General features: G+C 46.4%; 1 protein-coding gene across 1 annotated transcript in view; it reads right to left on the minus strand.

Annotated features, from left to right (window-relative positions):
- The window catches only part of Slc26a8 (solute carrier family 26 member 8), a 54,794-nt gene that overhangs the window by 36,953 nt on the left and 2,951 nt on the right, over positions 1-14,890 (minus strand). The window contains exons 2-4 of the mRNA XM_021221759.1: positions 13,418-13,613; positions 4,090-4,229; positions 1,434-1,550 (exon numbers count right to left, since the gene is read on the minus strand). Coding sequence (XP_021077418.1) covers positions 1,434-1,550; positions 4,090-4,229; positions 13,418-13,599 — 439 coding nt within the window. The 5' untranslated portion in view covers positions 13,600-13,613. The remainder of the gene's footprint in view (positions 1-1,433; positions 1,551-4,089; positions 4,230-13,417; positions 13,614-14,890) is intronic.

A 14,890-nucleotide genomic window follows, 5' to 3' on the forward strand; every position in this document is an offset into this window, starting at 1 on the left:
GAACTCACTCTGTAGACCAGGCTGGCCTCGAACTCAGAAATCCGCCTGCCTCTGCCTCCTGAGTGCTGGGATTAAAGGCGTGCGCCACCACTGCCCAGCACAGCCCATGTTCTTAACTACTGAGCCATCTCACCAGCCCACAGTTTGAGTTTTAGAGATATTCAAAGACAAGGGTTATCTTAATCAGGTTTGGACTTCTGAGCAATGCTAGACTTGTAAAGACTATGGGGAGACTCTGAGAAAGACTGTACTTTGCACTGTGGGACAGATGTGGGTTTGGGGGCCAAGGGTTTGGACATTATGCTTTTATTTTAAATGCACTCTAAAAGCTCATGTGTTGAAGGCTTGGCGTTCATGCTACTGGAAATGGATGAAGTAGGGCCTTGAGAACATGCCCTTGAGTACATCTTGTCCTTTCCTCTGTGTGTTTGTGTGTGTGTGAGCTAGTGTACATGCATGCATACATGTGTACATGGATGCATACATCTGCACGCACATGTGTGCATTCATGGATGTATGTGTAAATGTCTGTTCATGTGCATTTTCTGTGTGCATGCATGTGTGTATACATGTATGTTTGTGTGCGTATGTGTGTGTATACACAAATGTCTGTGTATTTGTGTGTATCTGTACAAACATATCTGTATCTGTATGTTTGTGTGTGTATATACACACGTGTCTTGTGGGTATAGCTCTGTATACATGTATACATGGATTGTGTATATGAATGTGTACATGTATACATGGATGTGTTTGAGTCTGTGTCTGCATGTATCTGTATGTATATATGTGATTTTGTATGTGCATATATATACATGTTTGTTTGTGTGTAAGCATGTACTTGTGTGTTTGTGTGAACTGCTTTGCTCCACCATGCACTTTAGATCATGCACTTTAGATCTGTGCCTTGAGACAGGCACAGAAACAATGGATCCAAGTGACATGGACTGAAACCTTAAAAAAACCATGTGTGATGGTTTGTATATGCTTGGCCCAAGGAGTGGCCAAGGTGTGGCCCTGTTGGAGTAGGTGTGTCATTGTGAGGGTGGGCTTTAAGACCCTCGTTCTAGCTGCCTGGAAGCCAGTCTTCTCCTAGCAGCCTTCAGATGAAGATGTAGAACTCTCAGCTCCTCCTGCACCATGCCTGACTGGATGCGGCCAGGTTCCTGCCTGGATGATAATGGACTGAACCTCTGAACCTGTAAGCCAGCCCCAGTTAAATGTTGTCCTTATGAGAGTTGCCTTGGTCACGGTGTCTGCTCACAGCAGTAGCACCCTAACTGAGACCCCACGAGCCTATGTAAGCTTTCCTCATTTAGGCTGATGCTCCCCGGCATTTCCTTACAGTGACTGAAAGCTGCCTGGCACTGAATGCTAACAACAAGTGATAGCTGGGACTCATCTGGCTCCCATGGCTCCAGGACTGAACTCACCAATGGACATTTGATGACATGATCCAAAAATTACATAAATGACTGAAGAGCAGAAGGCGGCGTAAGTGACGTTGAGGGGAGGAATCAGCTGCCTTGTCAGTAAACTAAGTGTCAGGCCTGAAAAGCAAAATCACTTAATTAAGCAAAGAAGATCTGGCTTTAAAAGCTACCTTAAAGGAAAACTGCTAAGAATGCTCGGGCATATGTAGAGACGCCTGGCTTCCACCGTGCTTTTGCGTTTTAGCTTTGTTTTAAGATGGAGACTCAGATAACCCCGGATGGCTTCGGATTCACTGTGTATCTGAGAGTGACTCTGACCTCTGACCTTCCCGTCTCCACCTCCTGACTGCTGGGATTACAGGCATTGGCCACTGTGCTGGTTTATGAGTGCTGGAGACTGAGCCCAGGGCTTGTGAAGGCTCCAGGCTCTTTATCAACCGAGACACAAGCCTAGCTCTACACCGTAGCTCTCTGACAGACTCACAGACAGGGAAAGGACACAATGCAGCTGTGGGGTCTCTAGCTCCAGATCTTCAAATCGTGCTTATTGCCGTGCAGTCTAGAAGGCCTGGGGAGAGACAGACGGGCAGGCAGTGCAGGACATTTGCTGTTCTTTCAGAGGACATAGGTTGGTTCCTAGCACCAATGTTTGGTGGCAGATATCCACCTTTGACTCCAGTTCCGGGGAATTGAATGTCTCTGGCCTGTTAGGGCACCTGCACTAACATGTATCTACCCACATACACATACACACATACATAAATGAAAGTAATAAAAATAAAATAGGCGACCCTGGGCATCTTCTAGGGCCAAAAGCAGAACAAGGCAGAATCACTTACCTTCAGGTGCCAGATGCAGTCCGTCTCCTATATGCCAACCACCCCAATCGCTTTTCTTTTTCTTTTCTTTTTTTTAAAGATTTATTTATTTATTATATGTAAGTACACTGTAGCTGTCTTCAGACGCTGCAGAAGAGGGAGTCAGATCTAGTTACAGATGGTTGTGAGCCACCATATGGTTGCTGGGATTTGAACTCAGGACCTTCAGAAGAGCAGTCAGTGCTCTTAACTGCTCAGCCATCTCTCCAGCCCCCTCTGTTCTTTTTTTAAAAATATTTATTTATATTATGTATGTGAGTATACTGTCACTCTCCGTCAGGAGTCAAGTTGTGTCATCTGCAGGAAAATGGAGGTCACCAAAGGAAGTGAATTGTTACTGTCTCAGAAACACAAATGTGGGCTGTCTACTCTCATGTGTGGTTCCTCGATCTTACATAGGCACATGAAATCATGTATGTACATATGACATGCAAGCACAAGTAAATAGGAAGGCACGGGGCAAAATGGAGGAGATGTGGGGTCATGGCCAATGGACAGTATGTACTTACATCAAATGTCAGTGTAACACAGTGCCACATACAATCACCACACACAATGAAAGGTTGCAAGAGAGAAAGCTGAAATTTCTTTAAAAAGATACAGTTAGTACACAATATGGAGCCCTTAATAAAGTCAGCCCCCCCCCCGTGTGTGTGTGTGTGTGTGTGTGTGCATTTAAAAAAAGGTGGGGCTGGAGTGAGATTTCCAGGACACAAATCATGATGGAAGGTAAGAGCAGACTCCCTTAGTCATCCTCTGACCTCCATACACACTAAATAAGTAAATAAATAAATAAATGTTAAGAAAGAAACAAAATTAGTCATACCTGATTGTGCACCCCTTTAATCTCAGCACTTGGGAGGCAGAGGCGGGCAGACCTCTGAGATAGAGGCCAGCTTATATTACAGAACTCTGTCTTAAAAACGAAGAGTTACTGGCTCCTGTTTGGAACCAGTATTTTGTTTGTTTTTCAGATAAGCCCTCAAGTAGATAAGACTGGCCTTGATGCTCATCTTCCTGCCCCCACCATTCTAGTGTCAGGATTACAGGTGTGCCCCACTGCTCCTGCTTGGAGAGGAGCTTTCTTTCTACCCCAGGGAGCCCCCCCTCCCATGTGACCTTGTCCTCCTGCATCTGAACTGGGAACTGGATAAGAGCTGTGGCTGTTCTCTAGCACTCGACGTCCCCTAAGGAAAACTAGCACCTCTTGAGATCTACTCTCCACAGGAGTAGTGGAAACCACCACTGAGGCAAAAAATGACCAGGAGTGGGGACTGCAAATTCCATGGAAAGTGTTCCTGGGTCTCAATTCAACCAGATCTTTTGGAACCACCCAGAGGGGTTAAAAACCTGGGCAGTAGAGGCTGGCGAGATGGCTCAGCGGTTAAGAGCACTGACTGCTCTTCCAGAGGTCCTGAGTTCAATTCCCAGCAACCACATGGGGTGGCTCTCAACCATCTGTACGGCTACAGTGTACTCATATACATAAAAAAATAAGTAAATCTAAAAAAACAAACAAACAAACAAACAAAAAAAAACAAATCCTGGGGAGTAAAGGAGGCCATGTCTAGCCAGGCAGTGGTGGCGCACCCCTTTAATCCCAGCACTTGGGAGGTAGAGGCAGGCAGATTTCTGAGTCTGAGACCAGCCTGGTCTACAGCAGGAAGGCAGCTCCTTTGTTGCCCATCCCTTCACCCAGCACTACTGCTTGCCCCTGAGAGCAGGTGAGGGCCAGTGGATCAGCTCTGGGCTAAGGCAGCTTGGGATTTGCCTCTTACCTTGGGGAACTTGAACAAGACCAACACTTAAACCAGCGAGTAAGTCTCCAAGAAGCCAGTCCTTGAATCGATACAAACATATCCACTCTAGGAAGGGGAAGACTGTGAGCATGCATCTCAGGAACTTGTGCCAGGAGCAGCTGGGAGAACGAAGAACAGAGACTCAGCGAGGCTCTCCACGGAGAGCCTCCACAGACTCTCCCCACCCCCTAGCTAAGGAAAGGTACAGGGTGTAACCCGCACTCCCTTACAGCACTTTTCCCATTAGCACAAATGACGTTTTGACATGTTGGATCAAAATATCCTTTGCTGGAAGACTGATGGTCTTATGAATTTCAGGATGTTTAGCATCCTGGCTTCTTTCTACCCAATGGAAGATGGTAGCCCGTCTATCCCTGGCCTAGAGAACAAGATACCTCTACACCTTAAGAAATATCCCTGGGGGACAAAACCACCAGCAAGAACCAGCAAGGTATAGCTGGAAAGAACTGAGACTCAATGTCCAGTGTACAGTTAAGTCTGTGTTTTTACAGGCAGTTTGGAGGGAGTCAAACCAACTAACCTCTGGTAGAGAATGAACTAGCATCACTGAGTCTTTAATAAGAACAGGGTTGCCGGGCATGGTGGCGCACGCCTTTAATCCTAGCACTTGGGAGGTGAAGGCAGGTGATTTCTGAGTTCAAGGCCAGTCTGGTCTACAGAGTGAGTTCCAGGACAGCCAGGATACACAGAGAAACCCTGTCTCAAAAAACCAAAAAAAAAAAAAAAAAAAAAAAAAAAAAAAAAAAAAAAAAAAAAAAAAAAGAACAGTGTTTTGGAGATGGGGGAGATAGGTCAGGGACACTTGTTGCTCTTCCAAGGATCTATGTTAAGTTCCTAACACACACATGGTAGCTCACAACCATCTGTAACTATAGTCCCAGGGAACCCAGTTCTTCTGTTCTCTGCTGGCACTCTGCACATAGTACAGAGATATACGTGAAGAGAAAACACCAATACACATTAAAAAAAAAAAAAGTTTTTCTTGTTTTTGTTATGAGATCAACAGGTGGTAGGAACAGTTAATGCCTGAGGTTTTTTGTTTTTGTTTTTTAAGATTTATTTATTTTATGTATATGAATACACTGCTGCTGTCTTCAGACACCAGAAGACAGCATCGGATCCCCATTACAGATGGTTGTGAGCCACCATGTGGTCATGGGATTTGAACTCAGGGCCTCTGAAAGAGCAGTCAGTGTTCATAACCACTGAGCCATCTCTCCAGCCCTAACGCCTTAGTTTTTATATTTATTTATTTGTATGTATGTGTGTCCATGTGGGGATATACAGAGGTCAGAGGAGGACAACTTTCAGGAGTCAGTCAGTTCTCTCCTTCTACCATATGAGTCACTGGGATTGAACTCCGGGAGTTCGAATAGAGTGCTTGTGCGGCACATGCAGCAAGTGCGCAAGCTCAGCAAACACTCTACTTGGTAGCAGGTGTCTCCCCTAGGAGCCGTCCTGTCCTGCTTCCGGGAACGCCTTCATAACACTCTCACACATACTAATCTAACCAAACACTAACCAGCTGTCTGGATTTGCCTGGGATAGCTAGAGTGTCACAGAAACTGAGTTTTGTACTTGAAGAGTTAGCCATATAAAGAAAAGACTGCAGATTTTAAAGGCTATATTATCTGTGGGTCTCTACTAGGAGCAGTTCTGTTTCCCACAAGGCAGCTGGGTTGTGTCTGGCGGTGCTTTGGTTCTCATGATTAGCACCCAGTGGTAGAGTCTGCAAGTGACAGAACATTTCTCTACCAGAAGGAAATTTGGGAGTGGGGGACTGGGGATGTGGCTCAGTTGGTAGAGTGACTGCCTGCCAAGCCTACAGGAAGCCCCTGGTTAAGTCTCCAGCACCACATATACCAGGTGTGCAGTGTATGTGGTGCATGCCTATAATCTCAACCTTCAGGAGGAGGAGGCAGGAGGACCTGTTCCATATCATCTCTGGATATACAGTGTCTGAAAGAAAGAAAGAAAGGGAGGGAGGGAGGGAGGGAGAGAGAGAGGGAAGGAGGAAGGAAGGAAGGACACACTGAAAAGTATGACAAAACACTTTGACCCCAGCCCAACAGGCAGAGGCTGGCAATTTCTGAGTTCAAAGCCAGACTGGTCCACAAAGGGTCATAAAGTGAGGGTCAACCAACAAACAAACACCCAGCATGTTGGTGGGAAAAGCAGAGTACAGTCGCACGGTCTGCAGTCCCCAGCGTGTTGGTGGGAAAAGCAGAGTACAGTCGCACGGCCTGCAGTCCCAGCTACTAGGGCAGCTGAGGCGGGAGGACGACAGGCGCCCATGAGTCAGCCTAGGCAGCAGAATGTCACCCTATCTCAAAACAAGAACAAGGTGTCGGTGTTGCTGAGATGGAGTCGCTCGGATTCGGATCATCTCCACCAGTGGTTCTCAAGCTCCCTGATGCTGAGGCCCTTTAATTTGCAGTTCTTCATGTGGGGGGACCCCAAGCATAAAATTATGGTGGCATCTCACAACTGTGACTTGTTACTGTTGTGAATTCTAAGATATCTGTGTTTTCCGATGATCTTAGGTGACCCCTGTGGAAGACCAACTGTCAAAGAGGTCACAACCTATGGGTAGAGGACAACTGACAGAGGGAGACCACGCTCTACAGAAGAGTGAAACCAGTTTGGCTTTAAGTTACATTTTCCCATTCATAGTTTGGCACGGACTGGCAGGTGACTAGAAAGATTTTCTTCACAGATGTGCTGGGTTAGCTAAGAGATTTGACTATCACAACAAATATAACTTTAGCATGTGCACTACTAAAGGAAGGAAAGGAAGTGATCTCATGTATTTCAACATTTTTAGACTTATATGTATAAAAGTGTTTTACCTGTATGTGTAGCACGTGCCTGTAATACCCAAGGAGGCCAGAAGAGGGCATTTGGTCCCCTGGAACTGGAGTAATGGATGGTTATGAGCCAGGGTGTGGGTGCTGGGAATTGAACTTAGATCCTCTGTAAGAGCAGCGAGTGTTGAGTCTCCTGACCAGCCCCAATCCCATGTATTCTGTCTGGCATGACTATAAGCATCACTAAGGTACATAACGCCACATAATTGCGAATACCTTTCCCAAGGTCAGAGCCACCTATCTGAGCAGAGTTAGGCGGGAAGCCATGCCTTCAGGTATCGAGCTCAGCATTCTGGCTTCTCGACAACACTGAGCTTACTGTGGACAGATGCTCCCTTCTGCCCAGAGGTTTGGGAGGAATGCTGGACTGTGATTTTCCAGGGAGTTGCTGGGTTTGAGGAAGGTGTACAGTCAGAATTACAGAAAGCAAGCTTGATGCTCTCACCTCAAACCCGGAGCATGGCACTAGGACAATCTGTCCCTTCACCTGATGCCCCCTCCTCTACACGTGCCACTTGGCTGAAGACCACGAACCCTGCACAGTCATTGAGGTCTTTGGCATTGGGGAAAATTGGGTCTGAACTGCACAGGACCAAGAAGGGAGTCAGAGCGACAGGAAACTGGTGCCAATGGGTGAAATAGGAAAGCTTTTAGAGAAAAAGTCTGATTTACTGAAGGCATCTTAAATGAGAACTGTGGGCTGGGGCTCGGCTCAGTAGGAGGACTTGAGTCTGAATTCCCAGGACTAGTGTAGTCAGATTACAGTGAACCTGTAACGCCAAGGATCCTTGGGGAGATGGGAAGAAGACAGGATGCTCAGGAGCCGCCCAGACAGCAAGGCTGCATGTGCAGTAGCAAACAACAAGGACAGTGTCTCTAACAAGGTGTAGGGCAAGACCCAACACCCAACACACACACACACACACACACACACACACACACACGCACAACACCCAAACCTGCTCACACACACACGCACACGCACACACACGCACAACACCCAAGCCTCCTCACACACGCACACACATGCACGCGCACGCACAACACCCAAGCCTGCTCACACGCGCAACACACACACGCACACACATGCACAACACCCAAGCCTCCTCACACACGCACACACATGCACGCGCACGCACAACACCCAAGCCTGCTCACACGCGCAACACACACACACACACACACACACACACACGCACACACGCGCGCACACACGCACACACGTCCAAGGTCTACATTAGACTGTCTCAATGAAACAAAAGACTGAGGATTGTCAGAGTTGGTGAAAAAGCACAGGGGTGTTTGACATCAAAGAGGGAACAGGGAGTTGCCAAACAATAGGAAGAGAACAAGGAACGAGATAAGATGTTTTTCTGTAGAAAGGAAGAGATGGACTTAAAAGATTATTTTATTTACTAAAAATCTTCCTCAACCAGAAAACCAAAGCCAGTTATCTAGTGTTTACTATTCCTAGACATAAAAAAAAAAAAAAAAACCTTAAATGTTCCTAATCAGGCCAAGGCAGGAACCGCCATCCTCCCCAGTGTTCAGAGGCAGCACAGGCTGGCTGCATAAGTCACCGTGGCCACACAGCCGGGCAAGAGCAGACACTGGCCTCTCGAGGAAGCATCCTGGAAGCAGAGCCACGCTTTCAGTGCCCTGCTGGCCTACATTTCTGGTTACAATTCAGAAAAGGCTAGAATGGTGCTTTCAAAGTAGAAATATGAAGAGAAGAGAAAGGGAAACGTAAGCAGTGAAAGCAAAGTTTTTAAAAATGTAAGCTGAGACTTAAGACATCTCTAACACCCGTCTCACCCAGACTTTAAATTAAAAAAGAAAAGGCAACAGAAAGGCCACATGAAGCAGAGTCGGTGACCTGTGTCTCGAGGCGATGCTGGCAGGCAGAGGTGGTAGGAGGTGCCATAGAAGCAGAGGGGACATCAATTTGCACAAGGCAGGACATGAACAAAGGGCGCAGAGCAGCTGAAGCCAAGATGGCTTCGACAGTCTCAGGCAAGATGGTGGCAGAGGCCGGGTTTGGGCAAGGACAACTGCAGTAATGACAGCTACTGTCACTATGTCCATCCCAGGATTCCTAACCTTGGCGGGTTAATGGAGTCTGGAAGTCTTAGGCAGAATTTGAGGTGAATGTGAATTTTGGGGCAAAGAGTCATTATTTCCACTAAATTTCATACTTTCTTCAGTAAAGGTTTTTTGATTGTTTGTTTAGAGAGATCTTGCTCTGTAGCTGTCTGGCATTCTATGGAGTTTAGGAAGAATTCAGATTCATGACAATCCTCCTGCCTCAGCCTTGATGGTGTTACAGGAAAGTGCCACCATGCTTGTCACCTTCAATTAGGAATATTGATTATAAACTGAATTAGAAGCTATAGAACTGGACATTATAGCTGGGCGTGGTGGCACATGCCTTTAATCGCAGCACTTGGGAGGCAGAGGCAGGCAGATTTCTGAGTTCGAGGCCAGCCTGGTCTACAGAGTGAGTTCCAGGACTGCCAGAGCTACACAGAGAAACCCTGTCTCGAAAAAACAAAAAACAAAATTAAAAAAAACAAAAACAAAAACAAAAGAACTGGACATTATAACCAGAATGTTACTATTCCTAGAGGTATCTTGAAATATTGTTTACATTCATTATTTCCTTGAAACTAAGGTGGTTACTAGACCTATGTGAAAATTGGACCTGGAACTCAGAGATCCACCTGCCTCAGCCCCCCAGTAATAGAACTAAAGACATCTACCATTACCACCTGGCTCACTATATTTCAATATAACTGTTTTTCCTTCTAATTATATCTATTTTATATATTATGAGATTATTGAGCAGAGACCGTGAGGTCAGCTCATGTCAACGGCTCACCGTCACCTCCATCAAGGGCTCCAAATCCGAGGGATCAGATACCCCTGGCTTCCGCAGGCACCCAACCCTCTTGCACACCCATACTCATACACGCAATTATAACTAACTCTGGGCATGCTTTTACCCCATTAACTTGGGAGGCAGAGTTTGAGGCTAGCCTGGTCTACAAAGTGAGTTCCAGGACAGCCAGGGCTACACAGAGAAACCCTGGAATATCTCTCTCTCTCTCTCTTTCTCTTTTGGTTTTCCGAGACAGGGTTTCTCTGTATAGCCCTGGCTGTCCTGGAACTCACTCTGTAGACCAAGCTGGCCTCAAACTCAGAAATCCACCTTCCTCTGCCTCCCAAGTGCTGGGATTAAATGGGATTAAAGGTGTGTGCCACTACTGCCCGGCAATAAATACTATTCTTGATGTGACATTTAATGGGAAAGTATCCGTTCTCTTTAACAGACCACGTGGTTAATGTGGACTATCCATATATTAAAGAATACAATTGAACCTGACTTTACACAAGGTACTAAACTTACGTTAAACTTAAATTTAAGAGTGAAAACTGGGGCTGGAGAGATGGCTCAGTGGCTCAGTGGTTAAGAGCACTGGATGCTTTTCTGAAAGTCATGAGTTCAATTCCCAGCAACAACATGGTGGCTCACAACCATCTGTAACTGGATATAATGCCTCTTCTGGTGTGTCTGAAAAACGGTGACAGTGTACTCAAATATACATAAAATAAATAAATCTTTTAAAAAAAAAAAGAGTGAAAACTGATAGGCCTAGTGGCTCAGGACTGTTAATCTCTCAGCTAGTTGGAATTCTGAGGCAGGAGGATCACAAGTTCAAAGTCAGCCTAAGCTATAGAATGAGTTTAAGACCAGCCTGGGCAACTTAGCAAGATCTTGTTTCAAAATAACAAGTAAGAAAAGATTTATATGTAGCTCAGTGGTAGATTGTGTGTCTTGTGGGTGGGGTCCCAGGCCACCCTCTGACAAAAAGAGAGAGAAAAAGGAACAGCCAGACTATAAAGCTCTCAGACTAAAACAGATTGATTTTTTTTTGATTTATTTATTTATTATATGTAAGTACACTGTAGCTGACTTCAGACACTCCAGAAGAGGGCGTCAGATCTTGTTACAGATGGTTGTGAGCCACCATGTGGTTGCTGGGATTTGAACTCGGGACCTTTGGAAGAGCAGTCGGTGCTCTTACTGGCTGAGCCATCTCACCAGCCCAATTTTTTTTTTTTTTAATCAAAGCTAAGACTTTGCAGGAGCTAGGTGTGGCTCAGTGTTAAGAGCACTGGCCACTCTTCCTGAGGCCCAGAGTTTAGTTCCCAGCATGCACACGGCAGCTCAGAGCTGCACAAAGAACTGCTGTATGACCTGGGAATTCTACCCTTATGCAGGGACCTGAGAGAATTCAAAACCAGGATTGAGCCGGGCAGTGGTGGCGCACACCTTTGATCCCTGCACTTGGGAGGCAGAGAGAGGTGGATTTCTGAGTTCGAGGCCAGCCTGGTCTACAGAGTGAGTTCCAGGACAGCCAGGGCTATACAGAGAAACCCTGTTTCGAAAACAAACAAACAAACAAACAAAAACAAAACCGGGATTGAAACAGATCTGTGCCAATGCTCACAAGCAACATTACTCTCAGAGGCCAAAGGAAGAGAACAACCCGAGTGTTCGTTAATAAGTGGACAGACAGGCAGAGCAGAGTGTGTAGACAGATGCACAACGGATTACTACTCAGCCACAGAAGAGAGGCAGTGTGCCAGCACTTGTTATAATGCCAATGGACTTTGGAAGTGGTGCTAAGTGAAACAAGGCCGACACAGAAGGCAAATGTTGCACGGTTCTGCTGGAATCCAAAGAGCAGGCTCAGAGCTCTGTCTGGAGGAGGCAGACTCACTCATGCGGAATTCTGTAAGGGTGGGTTGAGAGGTGGGGAGCTGATTGCTTAATGAGTACAGAGTTTCTGTTTGAGGTGATGAAAACGTGTTTTTGCAAACCAACTGTGGGGGTAGTTGCATAATAACAATCATGCCACAAAATCCCCACTTTAAATGGTCAAAACAACCAGCTGGATATCATATATACTTTACTACAATCAACAATGACAACAAACCCCCCCCCAGCAGTTTGGGGACACAGCTCAGTGACAGAGTGCTTTCCTAGTGTATGTCAAAATGTGGGTTCAATCCCCAGTACTGGAGAAAAAAAAGTAAAGGAACTGGGTGAGGTGGAGGCAGGAGGCTCAAGACTTCAAGGCTAGCCTGTGCTACACAGTGAGCACAAGGCCAGACCCTGTCTCAAGGAAAAAACAAAACAATAAGGCATAGAAATGACCCTGAAAAAAAGCACTTTTACCTGTCGGTTTGCTGAGAGGTTCAGAGCCCCTGGACAGTGGGGTGGGCCTGAGAGGTGGTGTGTCACCTCTGTCAATGACCATGATGTAAATGGCACAGGAGTCTCTCTGTCACCACTGTCCACTCTGTCAGACTGTCTAAATCTCTGCTGGATGAGTAATAGCAGCTGGTGCTTTATTACATTTACTTAGCGTGGAGAGGACCAGGTGACAACTCTGTAAAGTCAGGTCTCTCCTTCTACCATGTGGGGCCCAGGGATAGAACTCAGATCCTCAGACTTTGCAGCAAGCACCTTTACCCACTGAGCCATTTTGCCTGCCCCAATTGAACAATGAGTTTTTTTAGGTATCCTCCCTAGGTATTGTGTCTATGATGAGCGGATGTGGCACGTCTCCCAAAGGTTCAAGTGCAAAGGGCTTGGCTCCACTGGAGGCAATGTTTACAGGTAGTGTGTAGTGAGGCCTGGGCTGCACGAGTCTCTTCCTCATGCCTGGAGCTAGCGCCTGTGGGGCTAAATTAGCACCAGGAGAACAGGGTTTTGGTTTTTCCTTTATTAATTAACTAATTAATCCATCCATCCATTTCAAGACAAGGTTTCTCTGTGTGGTCCTCGTCCCATGGAACTCAAGCTATAGACCAGGCTGAGATTTGCCTGCCTCTGTCTGCTGAGTGCTGGGACCAAAGCCCTATACCACCACTCCATGGAAAGAGCAGGTTCTATAAAGTGAGGCTTTCCTTTCCACTTCTCAGCTAGATTGTAACACAGCAGGGTGTCCTCACCAGGACACAGGAACCCATACTCTTTGGACCCAGTGGCTCCCAGAATCATGAGCCCAGCAAACCGCCTCATTTAGAAATTACTCAGCCTTGGATCTTTTGTTATAGTGCAATACTAGAAAACAGTCTAAAAGTAAATGTCCGAGAAGTTTATAATCAGGGGACCTTGCAAGACACACACACACACACACACACACACACACACACTCACAGAGTGAAAGAGAAACACACATACACACACACACACACACACAGAGAGACACACAAACTGACACATACACACAGCCAATAAAAACATACACACAACAAATGGCAAGGTTCTTTCAGCAGGAATTCAGAGAAGGAAGACAAAGACAGAGGTGGGCAGCAGAGAGAGGCTAGGCGCACGTGCACACACGCACCGGCACTGGACGTGGTGCTTGAAAGTGGTGATGTTGATGTCCATGTTTCCAGAGGTGGGGCCCTTCTTCCTGTGCTCCTGCTGGAAATTCTCCTCGTTGTACACGTTCCGCTTGACATCATACACAAAAGGGATTTGCCTGTATCTGCTGCTGAAACTCTGGAGGCTCCTCTCTGTTTGCATTGTTCCTGGATTAGCTGCAAAGACATCAGGGAAAAACAGGTAGAGCCAGGCAGTGGTGGTGCACGCCTTCAATCCCAGCACTTGGGAAGCAGAGGCAGACAGATTTCTGAGTTCAAGGCCAGCCTGGTCTACAGAGTGAGTTTCAGGACAGCCAGGGCTGCACAGAGAAACCCTGTCTTGGAGAAAACTGAACTGAATCGAACCGAACTGAACCAAACGAACCGAACCAAACATGTATTAGGGTCGGCGAGATGGCTCAGTGGTGAAAGCCTGAGGATGCCTACAGGTTGTCCTCTGACTTTACATAGAATATATGATAACGCATGGGACCCCCACCCCCACACCAAATAAATAAATGTAACAAAAAATATATATTTAGGGCTGGGTGTGGTAGCATGTGCTTATTTAATCCTAGCTCCTGGTAGGCAAAACCAGGAGGATCCCTGTGAGGTCTAGGCCAGCCTAGACTACATAGCAAGTTCCAGGCCAGCCAGCCAGGGCTACACAGAGCAACCCTGTCTCAAAAGAGTTTTGAGACAAAAGAAACGAATTTTTAGAAATTTACATCAATTAGCACTTTTCTTGATTTTTTTAAAAAATATTTTTATTATTTGTTTTTGTGTTTGTGGACAAGTATACGTGTGTGTGTGTGCGCGCGTGTGCGTGCGTGTGTGTGCGTGTATGTGTGTGTGTGTGTGTGTGTGTGCGTGCGTGTGCGTGTCTGTCTTTTAAGGGCATTCACTCCATAGCTCTGGCTGTCCTGGAACTTGTTGTGTAGAGCAGGCTGGCCTTGAATACCTCAGAAATCCACCTGCCTCTAACCCCCACAGGAGAGAGGGTTAAGGGCATTGCCACCACACCCAGCTTGTTCGTTTTACTACTTTTAAAGCAGGCCAACCAGAAGCTCACTATTGCATCAGAGGATCCGCTGGCCTCCTGTTCTTCCTGCCTCCACCTTGGATTACAGTAAGGACCACCATGTCTGAGTAATAATCCCAATTAGGGGACTCAAGAGCTGGCTCCCAGCACTGACATGGCTGCTCACAGCCATCCGTAATGTCTGTTTCACAGAATCTGATGCTCTCCTCTGACCTCTGCGTGTACCAGGCATGCATATGTTGCACAGACATACATGCATGTAAAATAATAACCATAAATAGATACAGGTTTTCAACAATAATTTGAACTGGGATTAGCACTTAGGCATCCTTAAGGCAGTGCGGCTGACTTCCTTGATGTCCCACAGCGCGGTCATGTTGGTGCACGATGACTAAGAGGTAAAAGTCAGCTC

The sequence above is a fragment of the Mus pahari genome, chromosome 21 (genome assembly GCF_900095145.1).
Source record: "Mus pahari chromosome 21, PAHARI_EIJ_v1.1, whole genome shotgun sequence".
In the NCBI taxonomy this organism is placed as follows: domain Eukaryota; kingdom Metazoa; phylum Chordata; class Mammalia; order Rodentia; family Muridae; genus Mus; species Mus pahari.